A 23,959-nucleotide genomic window follows, 5' to 3' on the forward strand; every position below is an offset into this window, starting at 1 on the left:
GCCTGGGAGGAGGGAGGAACCGGGGTGTCCCAGAGCAGGAGCCAGCGTCACAGCACCCACACACTGCAGAGGAGCCATCCTCAGAGACCCACCTGGAGAAAGAGGCACAGCATGAGGGGGGCAGGATCACAGAGAGCCAGCTAGGATATGAGGACTGTGCAGAGCCACAGAACCTTCACTGTCCCAACACTCATGGACTGGTACATTCAACCAGGGCACACAGGGAGGATTCAATATTTCTGCAAGAGGACATCAAATAACCAAACTGGATATGAAAAGTATGATAGGATAAAATTCCACACAGGATTAGAACACAGGGCATGGGCAAGCAACAGGGCAACCTAGCATCTGAACGGATATTAAATAGCCACACACAACCCCTAATCAGTGTGAAGAGAGGACTTGCAATTAACAGGGCCACCACCTCCAAATGTTGGAAGGTGTGTTGCAGAGCTTGTACTCAGGGAGAGCTGCAACTGGACCACAGAGGTAGGATGCCAGGATTGCAACGGTAAAGTTCATCCCACAGGTGCTTGCTTAGGTAGACCAGTCTCCTAGAGACCATCACAAACAGCATGGTGGAATAAGGGGGCAGGGGCTGGATTTAAAGGCTAGTCTGTTCAGCACAGAGGATCTGATCACTCTTGCACAGCTTACCTGTTGGTTTGCTTCTGGTAGGAGCAGGCCTTGTTGGAGGCATCAGCTGGTTTGTCAGCATTAACTGCCCTCAGTGTGCAAGTCACATAGATCTGAAAACGAGAGGGGGGGAGGGAAAAGTGTCAATGGGAATGTAGTCAAACCATACAGCACCTCAGTGCACCAAAAAGCAAAACTCTAATCATAGTATACTTTGACAAGATAAAAGGACCCAGTTCTAGCCAAGCATTACCAAAATCCTGGAATCCCCCTGGAACCTGAAAGCAGTGATGTCAAAGCGCAGCTTGTTCAGAGCAGGTCTGGTGAAGGAAGAGGAGGAGTCTGGAGCTTTGCTATCCATCAGACAGCTGGGAGAGACAGGAGGAGAAAGGGTTACACCTCCAACACACCATTCAAAACAGGGTCAATAAAGCAGAGTGCAACGCAAGCCGGTGTGTAAAGTAACTCCAGTTCTCACCCAAGCTTGTCCACGACGGTGTATCTGGGCTCAGAGTCCTTGTTGCCGCTCAGGGTGGCGATGCAGCTGTCTATGTAGAGCCGCAGGGGTACGTGGTTGTCGACGGCAACAGAAGCCTCGATGTGAAGGACGTCACCCAGGTAGATGACACTGGAGACTCTGGGACCACTCCAGTTATCTGAAACAGGAAGCAAGTAAACACATTATACAGAGACCAGCATTAAACACACGATACAAGAACCCCTACTACAGGAAAGTACGCACTAGAAAATCCTTACTACAGGACCACTCCAGTTATCTGGCAGAGGAATTGTGCACTGGCAGCAAACAGCTACAGGAACCCTCCATGCCAGGGGTGTGCAATGAGTCCTGGAGGGCCCTTCCACTCCAGGGTTAAACTACTTCAGGGCCTGGATGGAGGTTTAATTACAGTTTAGAACAGAAACCCCAGCACTGGAAGACCCAGCTTAGGCCACCCCTGCTCCATGACAGACTGGCAAATCACCAGCAGGGTGTCCAATGCTGACCCTTCCACTCCTGGGCTGTGTTCCAACCCTGTTGTAAATTGCTTCATTATACTGCAGCCTATGCACCGCATGGGGAAATTCTATTTGGATCTGTTCCCATGGAGTGATAAAATAAAGGTAGTTGCATAAATAGAGCTCTCTTCTAATGGAAGGATAAGCGGTTTAATTTATTAAACCATAATACAAGCAGCGATGTGCAACTAACAAACTCTATACAGACACACAAAGCCTAGTTGGATTCTCTCAATGGCAGATCCCCTCAAGTGAATACTAATGCTTCCAGGTTACAGGTGCAATTTTGTTCCGCTGTTTGAATACATGATTGAGGCTCTTCCAAAATGCTCTCAATTACACATTTAATATGCATCATAGGAATTACACAATACAAGTTACAATAGGGGATTTTGTATTAATTTCTCTTCTAAACTCACCCCCTTACACTGGCAGTTTATGCGTGAAGTTTACAGATCCGGCCCCTCAGGTCCATTGTCTGCGCAGTTTGAAATCACACAGCATCCCTCAGGTATCTATGGCAGGGGAGGATCAAGACCAGAATGTTCAGCATCCAATATTAAGAAACTGGTGATGATGTTCAATGCTGGCAGGCTTGTAATAGAGATGGTTTGTGTAGCTCAGGAAGTCTGGGAATACCTAGGGAGAGAAGTGGAAGTGACCCTTCAATGCTGGATTATGAAAGAGTGAAGCAGTCTTGTGCTTTAACCCCTGAAGGTACACAAGGAATTGAGCATTTGTTCAAACAGTTTAATACATTGAGTAACTTGTAGCACAAGGAAACTGATACTTGGACTACAAGCTCCAGCCAGTCAGTACATTGTGAATCCCCATTTCATGCACCTCCTTGCAGAATCTTATAGAAATCTCAAGAGGTAAATGTGATGGTCTAATTTAGTAGGCAACAAAGACACAAATTATAGAATGTAAGTTGCTCTAGAGACCCAATTAATGCACAAAGCAGTTTAACAGGTTCCACATACACCTCTAAAGATCACTGATCAAAACACTGGAATTCTACTGTACGCAAGAACTTCACTCTGAAGTGCAAGCAGTAAGCTGGGCCAACTACTGGGCTGTTTACTGTACTGGCTTCCGCACTAACAAATGCGATCGACACGCAGGGTTACCTGGAAAGTACTGCCGCAATCCTGGAGCTGGATGCTGAACAAAACCGTGCTGGCGACGCTGTCGGAGGAGGTGGCCGAGCAGCCCGCCGATCCCACGCTCAAGTCGGCGCTGTTCACCAGGTAGCCGATCCCGAACAAGTCCCGGTTCACCGTCACGACCATGGCGTCTTTCCTGCAGTCCAGAGTGACCGAATTCGACAGCGACAGGTCAGCTCTCTCCACGGAACGAGGGGTGGGCTTCGCCTGAAATACCGCTGCCGGCGCAGGAAACGACTGCGCTCCAAGAGGCTGCAGGTACGGCGCGGCGTTATAAACCTGCTGATCCGGCCAGTTCCATCCAAAAGCGCCGTGGAGCTGCACAAGTAAAATCAAAGCGAGCGAAAGCGCTGTCTGAACACTGCGCATCCCCATTGCAAACTCTTCAGCACAGAATCAAACACTGCAGCTGCGTGCCGATAAACCCGTAGCCAGCACCTTTATACTCACCGGAATCAATTAACGTGTTAAACCTGGCTGGGTAATTAAACAATTATACACCGACACACATTCAGTACGGTAACATCAGATCAACTCTTCAGAAAACGAATGAAGGGACTATTAGGAAAACAGAATCAGAACATTGTTTTTCTGAAAACGATCATTTTCTGTGTTTACATGACTTAGAATGTTTATTTATTCTTAGCAGGGCGACTTAAAAATGTTACAGAGTATTACAGTACAAGTATCACATTACAAATGATCACATTACAGAATATCACATTACAGATAAGAGCAGTTATAAAGTACAGTAAAATCAGTAGACAGTAAGATCAAATGCAAACTGAACAAAATAAACAATCCAGTAAATAATTACATTTAAGAGCGAGTTCGACCGGGAGCAGTAAACTTACAGTAAAAACATTCGCTCACATGAGTAAAGTCCAGTAAGAGCACATAAGTATTGTAATGGATTGAACACAGGGGTTGTGTTACTCCTCCAAAACTATTTGTAAATAGTTGTATTATCGTGTTTAATGTGTGTGTAATGCAGAAGAAAGTGTGTATACCACCTTAACTGTGAAAGTTGTGATGATTGACAGCTTACAGGAGCGACCGCCTGCTTGTTGTGATTGGTGGGTGCAGTTTTGGGCAGGAGCTCGGAAGGGAGAGGACGATTAGAGCAGATCAGGGAAGGAGAAGGGAGAGGGCTCCAATCCACGGAAATGCGCCCTACGAAGCGCACTGCGAAGGGCGGAGGTGGATGGAGGCCCTCTTAAGGGGTGTTCCCATCTGTAGTGAACAGAAACTGCTCCCTCCGAAGGGCCCTTCAAGCGGGCGCTCCCGAAGTGTGCAAGCACTGTGCCCTCCTGCGGAAGAGATCCTCTCTTCATGACCCAGCACATGGAGGATAAATTGTGCCAAAATTAATAAATAAATAAAAAAAACGAAATAAAATTCGAAATAAATAATTAAATAAATAAACAAAAGACGAAATAAACACATAAATAAAAATATAAATAAATATAACCTGGTATTTTGCTGTACTAATGTAACAAACTATGGGTTATTACTTTATATCAATTATCATGTTATGCACAAATGTAAGAATTTTTTTTTTTTTTTTTTTTCTGTAGTGGTGTACTTTTTTCTTTCAAATAGCATATATCTATAATCGTTTGCGCAATGTATTTTAATATCAGTATATACACTATTGCAGTTTTGCTACAGGATACATTAGTTTATCTCTAATGTAATCACAGTTTTAAATATAGGCTGCTCCTGCTTTCATTTACGTCCCAAATTCTGGGCCGCTCCTTTCGAATTTTTTTTTGGGACTCAGCGGACAGCCGTGTTTCTTTACAGCCCAAATTCTGGGCCGCTTTGGTTTTTAGATAATTTTCGAATTCAGCCCAGTTTTTGGGACTCAGCGGACACTCACGCAGTTTCTAAGCACACATCACCCCTGCACGCACGCACACACCACCGCGCGACCCCTGCACGCACGCACACACCACCACGCACACACCACCATGCAACCGCTGCATGTACACACCTAGCCATCACTTTTAGTGTATATTTCTGAAACAGAAGCACCTAGACCCACCATTCAAATGGTTCTAGACTCAGGGGACCAGCCTGAATGTAACATGCCCAGTTTTGTAGCAATTTTTTGCAAAAAAAATTTCAGGGTGTTCAGCCCCATTCATGTCTATGGCAGTGTTAAAAAACACATTTTCAGTGATATTTCTCGACCCAGAGCACCTTCAACCACCATTCGAAGGGTTCGAGACTCAGGGGACCAGCCTGAATGTAACATGCCAGGAATTTGTAGCAATTCTTTGCAAAAAATATTTTCAGGGTGTTGAGCCTCATTCATGTCTATGGCAGGGTTGAAAAACACATTTTCAAGCATATCTCTTGAACCCGAGCACATAGAAGCACCATTGAAAGTGATCTAGACTCAGAGGAGCGCCCCAAACCACCTCCTAAAACAGCATAGTGGTTCACCCAAAAACTCAAGTCGTGACGAAAAAAATAATTTTGCACAGCCGTCCTGGCACCTAGAACCAGGAAAACGGTGACTCCTTGTGCGGGGGCCCGCTGCAAAAAAATCAAGCTCCTAACCTCCACAGAACATGAGATATGCCCCATCAAATATGTCCAAAAACGACCCTCAATGACCCCAGGGCCTAGAACCCGGGTTGAACTTCCTAGCTTCATGTCTGGGGCCCCTCTTTCACAGGGAGCCATCCGTTTTGAAATGCTACATTTTCAACAAATTTTCATGATGGCATGTCAAGGTTGGATTTCCAATAACTTTTGAGCTCCAGGTTGGCAAAGAAAAGTCGAAATTGGGGTCTTTTCCTGCTGGGGACACATCACTTGGATGGATCGACTGGGGCCCAGAGGTGGACCCCTGTACCGATTTTCAAGTCTCAGGGACCCCCAAAACCTGAGAACCCTGCAAAATGTCTATGGGAAATTCCATTATGAAACACCTTTGGGGCAACGCCCACCCTCTGGCGTCGGGGTGGCGTACGAATCCGTGGCCGGGGATTTTCTTTAGTTGAGAGTCATGTACACATGGAGAGCGCTCCCTAGTTCCTGGCCCCAGGGGTTGTGAAGATATGAAGTACGCAGAGACCACCCTCTCCCTCTGGCAAATCTCATTAGAAAAATAAATAAATAAAAGCAGCCCAGAATTTGGGGTGTAAATGAAAACAGGAGCAGCCTATATTTAAAACTGATTACATTAGATAAACTAATGTATCCTGTAGCAGAACTGCAGTAGTGTATATATTTGATATTAAAATACATTGCACAGATTATAGCTATATGCTGTTTGAAAGAAAAAAAAAGTTCACCACCACAAAAAAAAAACAATTCTTGCATTCGTACATAACGATAATTCATATAAAGTAGTAACCCATAGTTTGTTATTAGTACAGCAAAATACCAGGTTATATTTTAATTGAAAAGGTTGTGGAAAGCAGATCTCTCGCTCTCTCTGATCACAATGTTAAAAATGCCTGCAAGCTTTTCATATTCATGTGACAGACATGGACCAATCAAAACACAAGCCTCTTCTGCAGTTCCATCCCAAAAACCAGGCCTGTGTCACACCTCCTCAGAGTGCCAGTGCAGTGTTTGGCTGCTCCATGAATCCTCCCTCAGATGTGGGAAATCTGCTGCTTTTAATTCACAAATGGCATTTCATCTTGACAAATTGTACCATAAATGATCATGTAATGACTATTGCAAAAAAAAAAAAAAAAAAAAAGCCATTTTATAAGCTAAGTAACCCGGCTGTGTGGTGAGACAATTCTTCCAGCACTTCCTGGGGGGGGGGGGGGGGGGTGAAGCCACTGTGCCTGTAAGAATTGTCTGACTGCACACCCTGTCCTGGGTTATTTCTTAAATGTAGTAACTGCCTTGTTCTTTATATTGAACAATAATAGGGTTACAGCTCAATGGAGGAGGGAAGTCTTTGCCCCTGGGTTCACACAGTGAATTAGTGAAGGGTCCTTCAATAACACACCATATTGAGCATGGCCTGATCAGAAATGACCAAATCTTGAAATAGATATCATGCAGCAAGGGGAGAATCCCATTAGCAAGACCATTTTGTCACAATGTATAATTGGTTGAAGCAGCCAAATAAAATAAACTAAACAATCCAAAACCACCTTTATAAAGCAAGATTTTTATTCATCAATTCACACTTTGGCATTTTCCACAGAAATACAACTCCAGCTACAAGGACAGCCACTGAACACACACCCATTGCAGCTCCCAGAAGAGACCACACATTGAGTTGGGCTGCAAGAGAAAAGAAAGCAGTTAGTGAATACACAAATAGCTTACACCAAAGTTAATTTTACATGAACTGCAATTGTGTTCACATTACCGCTTCTAGGCATAAAGCGAAGGGATCCATCTCTCTTCAGCTCAATTGGGCCAGAAGACACAAATGCCTTCACTGCACCACCATCCATCCCTTCAGCACTGCGACCTGCAGGAAGAGTCTAGTGAACAGAACTGGACAAATGCATGCAAATCAACCCCCTCCAAAGCAAGCTCTTACCAAGCCTCTGTCTTCCTGGAATGCACCGTCTGCTACAGAGGCTGTCTGATGGCCGGTTTGAATCACATATCACAACACCACAGTGGAAGTAAATCTGAAAGAGTACACCTCAAGCAACAGGCAGTACCATCAAAATGGGGAACATTTGATACTGAATTAAAAACAAAAACACACTACATAAAAACATTGCCCCATAGTAAGTTTCTTGCAGAAGTGCAGTTAGTTGGAATGACATCACTAAACAGTTGGGAACAGTGAATATTTGCTGCTTGCAAAGCAATCCAAGCCATGCATTGTGGTACAAGATCCCCAAACCAACACTCCTCTTACCTGTCCTTTCAGTGCATCCTGGCCGCTTATGAAGGAAAACATTTTCACTTCAAACCTCTTCAGATGGGAAGGGAACAGCACTCTTGCATTGCTGGAGACTGGGTGAAAGATGGTCAAGTACTCATCTGCAGAGTTCTCACAGCTACAAAGAGAAAGTAGTCAGGAGCACATCAGCCACAATTCCAGTTCCTGTGTTTTGTAGCAGCAATCTCATATTCCAGCATCTTACCTGTCCACAACAACATCCCACTTTGGAAAGCTAGTCCTGTCAGCAGAATAGGTTGCCCAGCAGTTCTCCAAAAACAATTCAGCCTGTGGATCCCTGCTGTACAGGAGTTCTACCTCAAAATACAAGGGTCTTCGTAAGTACTGCACAACAGGGTAATCTTCCGCTCCATAGAGGTCATTGTAGGTTGAATCTGCAGAGACGCAAGGGAGAATTTATAGAAGGAAACACACTGCTACAGCATCTACACTATTTTTACTTTCCAAGTCATACCCAATGCAAGCCGCATGATGACCGTAAGGTCCCCCAAGCCAGGCTGGACTCCAGGTGCAGGATTATTCTGGTACAAGAACTGTACTACCTTGGTGTCATTGACCAGATAGTGACAGGCAACTCTCAGCCTGGAAAGAGGAGATGGGTTAGTAGAGCTTCAGGCTGATCATAAAGATGCTCAATTTGTGATGTAATCCTTACCGGTAAGATGTGAACAGCATTTCATTCTCATAAGTCAGGAGGTTGGTGTCAAACTGCAAGAGAATCACAAAGGCTCAGTTGCAACAAACATGCAGATTTAGTACAGAGCTGCATACAAAGCAGCAGACTAGCTAATAGTACTCTGGTCATCCCTAGATGCATACTAACTTAGTACCAATTGCAACATTTCCCACCCCCAAGAAAATATGTTTTAGTTGTGAGTCAAGTTTCATAATTGTTCAAATGTTTTGGCATTTCCCATCTTTGTTCCAGGTAGTACAATACCACAAGTCTGTCTCCAGAAACTGACAGACTAACTTAGTATTGTTTTATTAACTTCTACAGGGCAATAGTTATTTGGGTTTTTTGCAAATAGACTATTTGAATACACAGCTGGGGACTCTTGAGCTGCTTAGTCAGTTGCAATTGGTATTACCTTGCGTACTAGTTTAGTACCATCCTCTGTACTAACCAGGAGATCATCCCCAGTTAGTATGCTCCTTTCAGGAGACCCAAAGAGTCTATATCCTCACATGCAATGCCATATCCAAGAGTCAGATCATGTGTCACAGTACCTTTGTCAACTGGACAAGCAGTTCAATACAACTGTGGCATCCTTCAGGTGGCAAGTGCCCACGATTCATGCAATGGAAATACAGGTCACCATACCCCCACCAAGATTGATTCAGGGTGTTGTGGCCCGCCCCTTGTCAACATGTTGAACCTCAAATATGATTTCAAATGTGTCAATACTAACCCTTCTAGTTGTTCCACAGGAGTTGACATTGAAGTAGAAAACTGCATTGATAGCATCAGACTGGAGAGGCCGGCAACTAGGATCCCTTAGAGTTAGTTGACTTGGAGACAAGCTGGGGACAGATTCCACTTTCACAGCAAGAGCTGCCATGGTTCCATTGGTGAAGCAATCTGAAACATACCATTTGGATCCAGGTTAAGACAAATCTCCAATCTCAAAAGCAGCTATTATACAGAATGCCTGGTCTGCAGGAGAGTTACCAATCATCTTTGTAGGGAAACTGCAGGACAGAGAGAAGTCAGCCACCACAACCATGGTCTCAATATCCTTCAAGGTCAAGTCAAGCCTGCTTCTGATGCCTGAAGAGCTGATCACCTACAGAGACAATACATCAGGTCAGTAATGTGTTGAACCCAAAACAGCTAGACACACATTTTAAAGTTGCATCACTTACTTCATATGTGGCATCAATGGAATTGTATGGCACAGCCATCCAGAAATTGGTAGAGTTGACATTATACTTGTACAGGGCAAGCAGACTTCCAAGTTCTCTTGAGCCCACAAAAGGAATCCAGTTGCGACCCATGTTGCCATATGTTACCATGGTATAGAATGCAGCACCATCACAGTAGCCAGTTACTGTAGGTGGAACTGCAAGAGGAAGAGCAGTGGACATTGCAATGGACTGGATTGCTTAGGAAAGGGTAGCTGTAGACCACAAGTAGTCACTTACTGATGTCTTGGAGAACAGCTTCAACTATAGCAGGATGAGTAAAGGGTGTATTCTCTGGCACTATATTCAGCAAGTAGGTCAGGGGCAGAATGTAGGTTCTTGTGTCTGGAGGTGTTACCTGAAAGAAAAGCAAGGGTTTGTAGATTAAACCCAAAGGCAGGCAGCAAGCAACACATCTACAGGAGGCAAGTGTTTTCAAAGGGCAGTTGGATGGTTGAACAGGTGGGTTGGTACCTTTTGCTTCACATTGGGGTCCTCAAATGGCACCTGGAGAGAGTAGGTCTTGGATCCATTGGGAAAGACATACTCCTGGACATTATAACCTTTTAGGTTGGCTTCTGGCACAGTTAAAGTCTGTGGTCCAACTAGAATTTGGACAAGCCCCACATCAGGCAGGAATGTCCCCAGGGTCACATTGAACACTTTCTTTAGGAACAGTGTCTGAAAATAAAGCATGCAGTTAATGAAGGATATGAAGTGGAGCACTGCAACAAATCCCTTTGAGTTACTGCAGGAGGACAAGTTCTACATACCGTTTGACAACTGGTGGCCGAGGCATGAAAGGAGTGGTTATTGGATGAAGTATTGTGTACTTGGTCTTCTCAGGCCCATCTTGCCAGGTATGCTCCAGCATTGGTTCAATAGAGTAAGAGATCACATAGGTGTTGTCCAATACATGGCTCTGAAAGCACAGGAGCATTTTAGGAGGAAAGCTATAAAATGAGAAGGATTTAGAAGATGAACTTCTGCATACCTTGTAATATCCACCAACAGCTCCCACAGGAATTTTTACAGTGATTAGCTGGGGACCAACATCCAGTTTATAACCTCTATTCTGAATTGTTGCAGGGTCAAGCTTGCGGCCATCAACTCCCATTTGAACATCAAGGGTAGTAATTTGTGGTGTAGGAACAAGAGGAGGTAGAACACGGGGAACATTCCATGTAATCATCTCTTCTGTGAAGGCTGTTCCATCTGACAAAGACACCATAGACTTGGTATTAAATCATACTTCACCTAGAAGAGTTCTTGAGCACCGTTCCCCTCCAGAAGCTTACTCACCAGTAGGACATGTAACTGCAGTGTCCACCATCATGACCATCCATCTTTGCTTATAAAAAGGTGGTTGATCTCAGTACAGCCATTGGTACAGTTTGGATCTGTTAGAGGGGAGCGGGGCTTTTACTATAATAAAAAGCAAGACTGTAGTCTACCTTCATAGTTTGGATATACTGTATTAGAGAACAATTAAGCCTAGACCGCTTACCACCTGACGCTGGCTTTCTGTGGAGTTGTATGCAGCTCTAACCAGAATTCGAGTTGGTGTAGTGTTTATAGCATAGCCATTTGTCATGGCCTGAGCAACAGTCATAGTCTGCTTTCTATTTGCTGGGAGATGGAACACAACTTGCCAGATGCTATTGTCAGCAGCAATTTCCTAGCAGAAGAAAATTAGAACAGGGAGTTTGAACACAAAGCATCCCCCCCACCAGTCTAAAGGATTTGGGATAGCAGATGTATTTAATAAACATGAACTAAAACTGAAGAGTTAAAGTTTAACAAGGTAGCACTGAAACAGTTATATGTTCAGCGGGCATCTCTAATGCAACCGTAAATCCTCAAACAACTGCACACGAAAGAGCCCACGTGAAAGCATGTGACCTGTATCTGATAAAGTGTTTACAGCCATTTAATTTTACTGGACAGTAGTGGAACTGAATACCTGTAGAACAGCTGAAATTGTACCAGACTGTAGGACAACCCCACACATTAGCCATACCTCAATTTTACAAGGCTTACACACTCAGTAGTATGCAAGGGACCAATTCCTCAGGAAATTTGAACACACAACACACACACAAAGCCAATGCATTAATGGCACGCAATTCCAATATGACAGTCCTCTAGGGAGACAGGTTAAAGAGGAGTGTAGTTAGCTTTTGCTTCTACTAGATGAAACAGTAGAGTAGACCACAATAAGCAAGACCAAGGGACTGTGAATGAATCAAAATTCAAAGTCACATGATTTTACCTCCGGGTATGCAAGGGACCAATCAGGATGATCTTGAACAAAGTTTGGCTCAATAAGGGGCACACCTCTTCTCACAGAAACCTGAAGAGAATTGAGATCAGTCAGGAATGAAGCACTTCTGTAGTGACAACTGAAATAAAACCCAAGTTATTCTGAAGAGCATGATCACATCCTGACAGCCCTTACCTCCATGTAGTTTCTTTCACACAGAATTTCCCTCTCTGCCCATGGAGAATAGGGGCACGTCATGCTCTGAACATAGGAGGAAGCTGAAGTCATAGCACTGTTTGAGAAGACACTGATTTGTACTGTCAGCTTGTAGGTCTCATCATTCTGGAAACAAAGGCTAAAGTTAGTGCCAGCATGGCACCATTAGAAACAAGTTTACAAGAAATAAAATGAAGACTTACTGTGTTCTGAGCAAAGCAGCTCAGCACAGAAGCAAGGAACTTGGCATGTCCCAAGAAGTCAACAGTTAAGCTGTATCCACACTGTGTGGCCAGTCTGGGAGAGAGGGACACAAGCACCCCCTTATTGTCTACAGAAAGAAATTCAGATGGGCTTTTAATAAACTGTACATGTCATCAAGCAAGGTAGAGATAATAACAAAGTTAACACCCCCACTGCCCCGTTCCAGCTACTTCTTGCAATTGTATAGGAACGCTTTATATTAATAGAAACACACCCATTCGGAACAGCGAGTTCAGGGGAAATGATTTCTATTCTGGCGAAGGTTGTAGCAGCTCAGGTTTAGTATTTAGTGTGATCAGCAACATGCTTTTAAAGCGAATGCAAGAGCCTTTCCTACCCTGCATTCTGCAAAAACAAAGCCTGGTTGATGCCATACAGCGCAGGAGTGCTCTGTACTTAATTCAGGGTATTACATTACCAATCAACAGGCTTTGCACACCAAAAGCTTTCCATTCAAGAAATACGACCACTCACCAATCACATTGATGCGAAAATACTTTCCAACAAAAGACTTCTCCAACAGCATCCTCATAACACTCCCTTGACATTCTGTCCTCACCGAGCCTGCAGAAGACAGCGATACTTGAAAACACACAACCGGCAAATAAACAGGAAGCTAAATACACAGCTCTGCTGAAGCAACCGTTATCGTACCTATAGGGGGGTTCTGCGCGCAAACTTCAGCGGCTAACACTGCCAGCAGCAATGTTATTCTGCATTGAAAAAACAGACTACAGTGAGAAACACACACAACAAAATTAACCTTTCAAAACTAGAGAAAAGAGCAACAGTTACCCAAATCTAAGACAACACGGCATCATTAAATCCAAGGCAGACCCGACCGTGAACTGCTTTCCTCGTTCCAAAGAAATAATAAGAAAAACAAACCAGCCAGTAATGGAGTTTGGGGTTCCTTAGTGCGCAATGGGTTTATAAAGAGGGTCAGGTGCTAATGAGAGTTCATTAGCTGCAATTGATGGGCGCACCTGTTTCATATTAGTCCTCTAATTTTCAATCAGTACGTTAATAATAAGAATAAGAATAAGATTAATATTAGTACTTTTGAAATGATATTACAAGCAATTTAGAAGGTTGAACTTTGAATTGAAGTTTTTAGAAGTACGTTGCACTTTGAATTGAAGTTTGGCAGAAGTACGTGCGGAACAGACTGGACTGTCACCTACAAGGACTGTCTGATTAAAGGCTCAGCTATGGAGGCATGTAGTAAACAAACACCAATGAATAATAAAAAGAAGCAGCGCAAATGAAGAAACACATTTATATCCTGCAGGAATCGAGGCACATGTGCTGCCTGAGCCAGTTTGAGGGAGCGATAATGACAGCTCGAGCTCTGATCTTAACATCCACAAGTCAATTGCCCATTTTTACAATGTTCCCAGACTGATGGGTAGGCTAAGCAGACATTCAAGTAGACAATTTATTTGAGGCCACTTGATTTGAGAAACAGTGCAAAGCATCTCTTTAGCGTGTCAAACCTGCCATGACAGGGGCAGCCCCGGGGAATAGAATGAGCAAGCGGCAAATGGAAAGTACAGCGCTTAACTTGAAATAAAACGCGCAGTATCGATTTAGAACAGACTGAACACAAATCGGATGGCGTGTTGGAAATTTGAATTGTAATCAGTTTATTTCAGTTTATTTCAATTATCGAGCTTAATTCCATTCATTATTTGATGTATAATTAATTCACTTAGTGTGCTGAGCATTTTCAATTTGGCAGATTATCTTCGAGTGTTGAGCTTTGTCTATTTGACAGCTGTTACTTCAATTCAAATGTTGAACTTTGTCGTGGATGTTTGATGCTCCGCTTTTGCAGTTAACATTTTTGTTACATTCCACTTGAACACAGACGGGTTTATTTGTGAAATTGTCAGATTGTTTCTTGTGTATCCAGCGATCATGTGGCTCTGATTGGTTCAGTAGTCTGTTGTCGTGAATAGACAGCACATGCTGAGGGGGCGTGGCCTGTACAGATGCACATTTGAAAGTTTGTCGCGGAACTTTAATGGTTCCCATGGCAACTGAGTCAACAAAACAAACATCACCACGCATTGAGACGCAAGATGAGGGCGGGAAGTAAATGGTAAAAAGTGAAAGCAGTGTGAGTCAGTGGGGTTTATTTTATTTTATTTTATCAGATGTTCACGATAATAATGTAGTTTTCTGTGAATGCGGAATGCAATTCGCTGTAAAAAGCACGAATAAATGAATGGTGGCTATTCCTAACGCTTTAGTGTGTGTAATAATAATAATAATAATAATAATAATAATAATAATAATAATAATAATAATAATAATAATAATAATAATAATAATAATAATAATAATAATAATAAGTTCAAACAGGGTGGCTATTACCAGACTTGACACTTGACCGTTGTGACTTGAGACTTGACAAAAATGTCTTGATTACAGCTCTGTTATTACTAGTAGTAGCAGTAGTAGCAGTGTTATTTATTTCTTAGCAGACGCCCTTATCCAGGGTGACTTACAATTGTTACAAGTTATCACAGTAGAAAACATCACCTTAAAAACATAATACAGATAAGAGCAGATATGAAAGTACCATAAAATTAATTCAAGTAAGAGCAAAAAGGTAAAGCAATCAGTAAATTATAAGAATAAACTCGACTAAAAGCACAACGTAGTTCTCGCGATTCCTTATCCAATGCTGCAATCAGGTGGCCATTTAGTAAAACTATAAAAATGTTTTATTTGAACACAGCTCAGTGACAAGTGGTTGCTGGTGCCCTCTGCTGTTTACAATGGGTAGTACAGGTAGTGAAATGGCATTATTATTATTATTATTATTATTATTATTATTATTATTATTATTATTATTATTATTATTTTTATTTATTTCTTAGCAGACTTACACTTGTTACATGTTATAACAGTACAAAATATCACGTTGTAAACATTACACAATATCATAATACAAGAGCAGTTAAGAAAGGACCATAAAATCAATTCAAGAAAGAGCAAAATAAAGCACACAGTAAAATATAAAAGAGAATTCGACTAAGAGCAGCTAAATCTGATAGTAACTATTTGCTTATATGAGTCCAGTAAGAACACGTAGTAAGCATGATAAATGCATGAGAATGATTTCAAATAAGAGCAATTACACAACACTTTATTATTTATACACAGCACTCTCCTGCTTATCATGTAAATATTCATTTTGCTGTATTTTAAGAATGTATCTGAAATGTCTATATTTGCACAGAGGTTACGGTTAATCTGAGTCATTTCAAAGGGCAACTGAGCTATGTTCAGATTTTTTGTTTAAATGTTAGTTTTATTAGAACCAACAGTTCTACCAAATGGCCACACGATGGTAGCATTGGATAAGGAATAGCGAGCGCTAGGTTCTGCCGTCTTCATCAGCTGGCTCTTTGAGCTAATATATATACTGAAGGGTACAATTCAACATTAGGAAAAACACATTTCCTATATATTGAGTTGCACGCTCTTTTGCACTCAGAACAGCCTCAGTTCTTCGGGGCATGGACTCTACAAGGTGTCGAAAGCGTTCCACACGGATGCAGGCCCATGTTGACTCCAGTGCTTCTCACAGTTGTGTCAAATTGGCTGGTAGTGGATCTCTACTCCGAATAGCGCTCATCCCACAGATGCTCAATTGGATTGAGGTGACTGGGCAGGCCACTGCAGTAAGCTGAATTCACTGTCATGTTCGTGGAACCATTCCTGGACAATCCTAGCCTTGTGGCATGAGGCATTATCCTTCTGAATAAATCCATTAGCAGATGGATACACTGCTGCCATGAAGGGATGCATCTGATTGGCAATGATGTTCAGATATCCTGTGGTATTCAAACGTTACTCCACTTTTATGAAGGGGCCCAATGTGTGCCATGAAAACACACCCCACTCCATCACACCCTCACCACCAGCCTGCAATGTTGACAAGCGGCATGATGGATGCATGAACTCATGTGGTTTTTTCCATACCCTAGTACTCCCATCAGCGTGAAACAGCAGGAACCAGGATTCATCAGACCAGGCAATGTTTTTCCAATCCTCCAGTGTCCAGTGTTTTCATTCCTGATCCCACTGCAACTACAGTTTTTTGTGTTTTGCTGAAAGAAGTGGAAATGTCATCTGCTGCCATACCCGATTCGAGTCAAGGTAAGACGAGTTGTACATTCTTTCATGGGTCTTTCGGCACCAATGTTGTACTGGACTGTCAGTTGACTAACTGTATCCCGTCTGTTGCTCTGCATAATTCGTGTCATTTTGGGTGGTGGACCATCCTTGATACACACAGGAAACTGTTGCGCGTGAAAAACCCAGCAGCATTGCAGTTCTTGACACACTCAAACCGGCGCGCCTGGCACCTACTACCATACCCCGTTCAAAGGCACTTAAATCTTTTGTCTTGCTCATTTACCCTCTGAATGGCACACATACACAATCCATGTCTCAATTGTGTCAAGGCTTAAAAATCCTTCTTTAACCTGTCTCCCCTTCATCTACACTGATTGAAGTGGATTTAACAGGTTACATCAATAAGGGATCATAGCTTTCACCTGGATTCACCTCGTCAGTCTATTTCATGGAAAGAGCAGGTGTTCCTAATGTTTTGTACACTCAGTGTATATGATTACAGTGCACTCCATTTATAAGAATCACACCCGTCCTGGATGATTTGATTCTTATAAGTGGTTGATTGTTAAAAGCGGATGCTGTTGCAAATCTCAGTTTTTCATTAAGCCGAGATGCAACCCCCCCTCCCTCTACATGCATATCACACAGTAACACTGCTGTACTCAGTATGGATTCAATGACTGTGTATTCACTTTATTGAAACACATTCTCACAAACACAAAACAAAACCCCCATACTGCACAATGCAGTGGCGCAGTCACGTCTGATTACAAACAATGCAGTGTTTCCTGCATCACTGCACTATCCACACTGCATACGCGCCTCATCACGAGAGATGTGATCAAACTCAAAAACAGGCTGCACACGTCATTGCACTTGATCAAGTACCGTATTACATGCAGTCAGTTTACCCCTGAATGATTCGGATTGCTTGATTCTTACAAGCAGATTATTTTACATTGGTTGGTATAGGAATGATTTGGTCCCAGTGGTTTTCATCACTGTATGTGGTTCTTATAAATGAAGTGCACTGTGTGTGTGCATGCGTGTGTGTGTGTGTGTGTGTGTGTGTGTGTGTGTGTGTGTGTGTGTGTGTGTGTGTGTGTGTGTGTGTGTGTGTGTGTGTGTGCGTGCATGTATTTGCATATTTGGACACAATGTACTTGTATAATAGTTTGTTTGTAGAATTGTGAACTTTGTGTATGGGTGTGTTTTATAATACTGCTCTCACATTAAATGACCTTTAATGGTGCAGGATGCACTAAATACTTATTACACAGAGTGCTTTAGTTTGGCATTTTTTTGCCTATTAACTTGTGATTAATATGGTTGTGCCACAGCGTTTAGTAAATGTCTTTTTTCTTCCCTATATTTTTGCTCTCCATTTGCACAGTGCTGATTCTAGTCAGGAGGCTGCGAAGGCTAGGATGGATCAGATATTAAAAATATCTTATTGACACTCACATATTAGATTTTAGTTGTAAGTTCTTAATGAAGTGGCATTAAAATGCATTCCTCTTTGAAAGAAGTTTGTGCAATTAAGAAATGGGATTGGTAGAAACAAGCTGTAGAACAAGCAGTGATTGTGACTGTGTCCTGTGCATCCAATAACGTGGAGGACAGACACGTGTTGTCTTTGGACATAGCTGGGAAGAAAAAAGGACGGGAATTAATTTAGTTAGACATTTAAGCAGCAAGGGTATTCTCAAATACCTGCATTAATACTATAACACGGGCATAACGCAGTTCATGGTAAGGGATTTTATACAGAACTGTAAACCCACAAGAGATCTACAACATGACAGACCAAACACAGCAAAACACAATAATAAAAACAAAGCCACCCGCATTATCATTAAGGTGAACTGCATCACTGCTAACCATAAAATCACCCATCAGTCACTACTTTCTGTCCTCTTGTAATCCACAGTAACAGCTGACCTGCTCCCTTGCACTGTTTATAGTTAAGAATAAACACGCTCATTAACATTTAGTGAAATGTGGGTTTCCATGCGGAACTGGGTGTGGATTTTCCCGTGTGTTTCGTCATTCACACGAGTAAATGAGATTTACTCTATTCCTCTCTTTGGCCGTTTTTTTCGGCCACAAACCTGATTTACACGAGTAATTCTCCCAAACGCGCACACGCGTCGCCACTTCCCGTGTAAATTGCCCCGCATGGAAGCCCATGAGTGTCAATGCTGTTTATTTAGTCATTGTGTTTATATGTCTCGTTGCTTTGTTGTCACTGTATTTACCCGGCGAAGGAAGCGTTTGTCCCGGATAACCACTCCCGTGATGAGCGGCGCTGCCATGACAACCTATCAAATCACCCGCACGGCTCCTATACTTTAGAGCGCGTCAGGAACGTTTTATTGTTTCACAAAATAACATCAATAAGATTGAGCTGAGCTGCCAGTGTGTAATAAACAAACCCTCAAATATCAGAGAATAGATACAGAGACAAGCCGTGGCACCAGCAAGAGGGGACAATGAAAGCGCCAGTTACAGTTTAAATAAATAAATAAATAAATAAATAAGTAAATAAATAACTACAAACAAAAATACATGTGGGTATATTTTAATATAATTCTGAGTATTTATCTAAATAATGTTACATCTAATTATTTACAAATTAATCATTTCGGTTTCCCCCGAGTGCTAAGTAATGTGGCTTTATAGTTTCTGAACATTAATGGATTTTAGAAATCATCTATGCTAGTCTGCCCCTCAAACAGTTTAAAATATAATTTAGATTTATATGGCAGTTAGTATATAAATCAATTTCGAAAACGGGTCGCATTTTGTAATTTAAATAGGTATGAGCTACCAAAACGTATTTTTGTTTCATCTGGTTATTAATGTATTTATTTGATTAAACTTTAATCGAGGCTTTCATTTTATCTTCTTGAAGTCACCACAGCGCCTCGCGCCGCTCGGAACTTTCGCATTTTTAAATCCTAACGGTCTCTGCTCAGCTGAGTGGAATGTTCAGGAGCCGGTTGCCTAGCAGCGTCTCCCCCTCTTCTCTGCCCCGCCCTCTCTCCCTCTCTCGCTGCACAGGCTGGGAGTTCAGATTTAGCTTCGTTATATTATAGAGCGCAATTCTTTACTAACTTTTACAAATGAGCTGATTAGAGGCTTCGTGTTTTCAAGATGGTTCAGGTGCAGCCCGGGCAGACTGACTGGAGCATCATTACAGTATACCGCACTGCGCTCGGCTTTGTGTGGCGTCTGAGACACAATAATGCAGCTATATACATATTCAGAATGTGATACAGTATTAAGACAGGGTCCAGTATTAGAAATCAATGTTCATTGACCATTCCCATACATTCTCTATATGTTTCCACATTGTGGTTGCAATCCATAGGCACAAGGGGCTCAGTGATGTTAACAACTAGAGCCCACAATTAACCAATATATTTAATGTAAAGAAATGGTTCATGTCTTTCTTTCTCATAGCTGCTTCTGTGTGTATACACCACTGCTATGTATTGTGTGTAATTACCCGTCTTGTCTAAGAATGTGCAGATTATATATAAAAAGATATTTATGAGAGAGTGGCCGGCGATGAGGGCTCTACCATGTGATAGTTGACACGACGGTAAAACTACTAGACAGTTACGATTGCGCATTAATGAGCGAGTATAAAAGTTACATTGGGAGAAAAGATATTCATTCACCACTATCTAGACATTTTGTACATGCCAAACATTCAATTTCAGATCTTAAATTCTGTGGCATACAAAAAATATTTCAAGCTGGCAGAGGTGGTAACCTCGATCAGAAACTATCACAATGTGAATCCAAAGGGATCTTCTATCTCCATACGGGACAAACTGAAAGATTAAACGAAGAGCTAGGATTATCATGTTTTCTGTGATGTAATGCGCAAGCATACTTGTCTTTCATAAAAGCTTAAAATAAATGATAGAGCTTTGAGATGATGTCTGTTACCAGCGGATTGTTTAGAAATATACTCAATTGTGTTCCAATTGTTCTGTCTCAAATATATCTGTAACATTTATGTAATGTCTTTGTGTTTTTTTGATTAAGTTAATTTGCTAACAGACTGTTTTGATTTGTTTCTGTGTAGAGATCACTCTGTTTACTGTATATTTTCTTTCTGTAAGAGGAGTGTCCTTGTGATCCCATATAGAAAGCGACGAAGCAGGTCGCCCTCCTTAATATAAACCGATAAAGAATAAGTACCCGCACCCCCCAGGTGATTTACTGCAGCGTCAGGCATTGCAGGTTCAGGAGTGCACTGCAGTATTTAGAACGCGCTTCTGTGTGAGTCAGGATGGCCGAGCGGTCTAAGGCGCTGCGTTCAGGTCACAGTCTCTCTGGAGGTTTGGGTTCAAATCCCACTTCTGACAAATTCTTTCTGTTCATTTATTTATTAAACATCCACCGAATGCTTGGTAATTTGAATGCGTGAAATTATGCCTCTGCATTACTTTGAATGTGTCATTGTTCAGCTTAACATGAGAAAACTTTCATGCGTGTGGCCGGTTAGAGTGTGGTGTTAATAACGCCAGGGTCGTGGGTTCGATCCCAGTACGGGCCATGACTTCTCTTCTTTAAATAAACCACCACATTTGTAATGGTGCCAAAATTAACATTCTTTAAAAATAAATGTACTGATGCAATATGAAGTACAACCAGTAATATCTCCAAATTCCTGAACTTTAAACATGTATTAGCAATGAACACATACGATTGAAAAGAAAGGATACACAGTCAGCATGATTAGGACCTGCCCGGGGAAACCCCAACGGATTTCACTCGACCACGGCTACACGCTATCACGGGTATGCGTGAAAACTTCCATATTATTGTCAAAAGAAGCAAACCACACCCGCAGTAATGCTGTAGATGGCAGTATAGGCTGAATAATGACCCGAAGTCAAATGCCTTTGTTAAAACTCTATCAGATTTGTACAAGGCAATCACACGTGGGAAAATGTAAATACAATAACCTTTCTGTCAACGTTCACAATAATGAATACATCTTTATTTGAAAATACGGAGCTACTTCACTGATCTTTTCAAAACACCCATACAGAAAAACAAAGTAGATATTTATTTTAACTGAAAAACAGACCTGCTTCCTCATGGCTGCTGCCACAGCACTCGGGCAGGCTGAGTCTAGTGTGAGCGGACATCGCAGATAACAAGATCTGCAAACTATCACATGCCTATAAAAAAAAAATGATAACTTAGGTTTGTTTTTAGAACATTTCACCCCAGATGGGACTTGTGCCCACAATCATTGGTTTAGGAGGCCAGTGCATTATCAATTAGGCCACTAGGGCCAACACGATAAGCATATTTGATAGTACTAAAGAAAGTGGGAACAATAGTATCGTGGTTTACTACATGTCCAACCCATCGGTGGTGTTCAAACAAAGCAGAGTGTTACACTGGGAAAGGGCCGTACCTGTCAGTATTTTAAATTCATGTGGGATGATTTCAATATGCTGCGTATTTGCACATTGGTAACCTTTTTCCATTAACCGATTTCCATTAAATGAGAGTAGATGTTAAAATTCATGCTGATTTGAACTCGGCTCTCACCAAGAAAAGCACCAACTAAGACGTAGCTTTACAGTAAACTAATGTGATCCATCTGCATCTAAGAACATAAGAACATAAGAAAGTTTACAAACGAGAGGAGGCCATTCGGCCCATCTTGCTCGTTTGGTTGTTAGTAGCTTATTGATCCCAGAATCTCATCGAGCAGCTTCTTGAAGGATCCCAGGGTGTCAGCTTCAACAACATTACTGGGGAGTTGATTCCAGACCCTCACAATTCTCTGTTAAAAAAGTGCCTCCTATTTTCTGTTCTGAATGCCCCTTTGTCTAATCTCCATTTGTGACCCCTGGTCCTTGTTTCTTTTTTCAGGTCGAAAAAGTCCCTTGGGTCGACATTGTCAATACCTTCTCCATCCATTTGCGTTGCTTTCCATCTGATGATGTAGATATCCTTCTGTCTGGTGTTGATTGCTGAAGTGTAATGCTGGCACCAGGCATCAGCTCATTTTGCCTCCCCAGTGCATCAGCGCACACAACGGCTGCGATGCTGGCTCCGGGGATCAACCCAGTGCGGTCTCCCCAGCGCATCAGCATGAAAACCGTCTGGATTGAGCTAAGTAGTGTACATCTCTGGAGTCTTCAAGTGGGCAGCTTCCGTCCTCTGTGTTTCGTTGACTAGCCTTCGACACCTCAAGAGGGTGTAGGGTCGCTTAATTAAGCTCAAAGATGATCAGAGCCAATCAATCACACTGCTCATTGCATCAAAGGTTTATTGCAGTGGTCATCAAACAACAGAGCGCTCCGGAGAATAACAGTCACTTCATCAGTAACTAGTGTATTCTGCCTGGGTAAAGCATGTTCATGGTTTATATAGTGTTTACATAGAATCCCTTACCCCTATCAGAAGTTAGCATGCAGCAAACTATTCTTTAATAACTACCTCCCACATTATCTCTTTACCCTTCGCCTGGACCTATCTGTGGGGTTGTTGGGGCTCACTTGTCCCCTCCCTGTGCGTTTGTTATGTTAGATTGGGCTTATCCTTCCCCCTCCTTTGCTCTTGTTATGTTCACTTCAGAAACCAGTTTAATACCAGTTTATGATTGTGTAAGAAGTGGTTTGTGATAAATGCTTATTGCACATTCTTATTTAACTCTCCTATGTCCCCGGACATCTGGCCCAACCTATTTGTGTGCTGGAACATCCTATCCTTTCCTCCTCTTTTTACTAGCCGTGCACTGATAAGTTACAAGCTGCAAACTGCGGGGGTGTTTGTTGCTTTGATATCCTTTTCGGTCCCTTCAAGGGCTCAACAGTGATTCTGGCATCCCAGCATCACCCCCCTCCATCCCCCACTCAGCTCAGCCCAGCTTACTTACCCGTACATCAGCGTTGCTTTCTTTCTATTGTGCTTGAGATCCCCATCCAGAATCTTTCCGTCTCAACCACAGCCAGTTGCTGCTCCTCTCTGCTGCTTCAGATAAGTTCTTCACTGTGCGATGCAACTCTTGGCCACTGAACCCGACATCTCTGAGAAACCGATTTGTAGAGTGTGCAACAAATCCGCGACAACCCGCCTCCACCGGCAAATAAAGAACAAGCAGGGAAACGCTGTGCTGTAGTGTTCCTTCTATGTTATTTGTCAGCAGCATTACTGTGTGTGCAGCCCGTGGGGGGTGGGGGCCGCGGGCGCGGTGATGGGGGCTGGTGGTGCTAAAATGCCAGGGCTGAATTTATATTCCAGTCCACCCCTGCCTGTGAAAGACAGTGAAGCAGATGTTACATTTAGAAGAGGAAGAAGCTGTCAAAATGAGAACAATGACAAGAACAATGACAGGTCCATTACTTGTACAGCAGCAGCAACACATGGGAAGGTATAACACTAGGGTTAGGGGTA

The 23,959-nt window shown here is 42.5% G+C and overlaps 2 protein-coding genes and 1 pseudogene across 2 annotated transcripts; all 3 read right to left on the reverse strand.

Annotated features, from left to right (window-relative positions):
- Window positions 1-4: 4 nt before the first annotated feature.
- On the reverse strand, window positions 5-3,562 carry LOC121310769 (annotated as a pseudogene).
- A 3,385-nt stretch (window positions 3,563-6,947) lies between these two features.
- On the reverse strand, window positions 6,948-8,103 carry LOC121310767 (zona pellucida sperm-binding protein 2-like; the record flags this gene model as incomplete). Its single annotated transcript, XM_041243702.1, has 4 exons — window positions 6,948-7,275; window positions 7,348-7,441; window positions 7,678-7,819; window positions 7,907-8,103. Coding segments are annotated over 4 exons (585 nt in total), but the record flags the coding sequence as incomplete, so codon positions are not given.
- On the reverse strand, window positions 8,043-9,720 carry LOC121310768 (zona pellucida sperm-binding protein 4-like). Its single transcript, XM_041243703.1, has 5 exons — window positions 9,589-9,720; window positions 9,395-9,509; window positions 9,135-9,304; window positions 8,378-8,430; window positions 8,043-8,304 (listed from the first exon to the last, which is right to left on the reverse strand). Exons 1-5 carry the CDS (start codon window positions 9,718-9,720, stop codon window positions 8,148-8,150), a joined length of 627 nt encoding a protein of 208 aa, XP_041099637.1. The 3' UTR covers window positions 8,043-8,147.
- Between the last annotated feature and the right edge of the window lie 14,239 nt (window positions 9,721-23,959).

Source organism: Polyodon spathula, unplaced genomic scaffold, assembly GCF_017654505.1.
Source record: "Polyodon spathula isolate WHYD16114869_AA unplaced genomic scaffold, ASM1765450v1 scaffolds_2437, whole genome shotgun sequence".
NCBI classification, from domain to species: Eukaryota; Metazoa; Chordata; class Actinopteri; order Acipenseriformes; family Polyodontidae; genus Polyodon; species Polyodon spathula.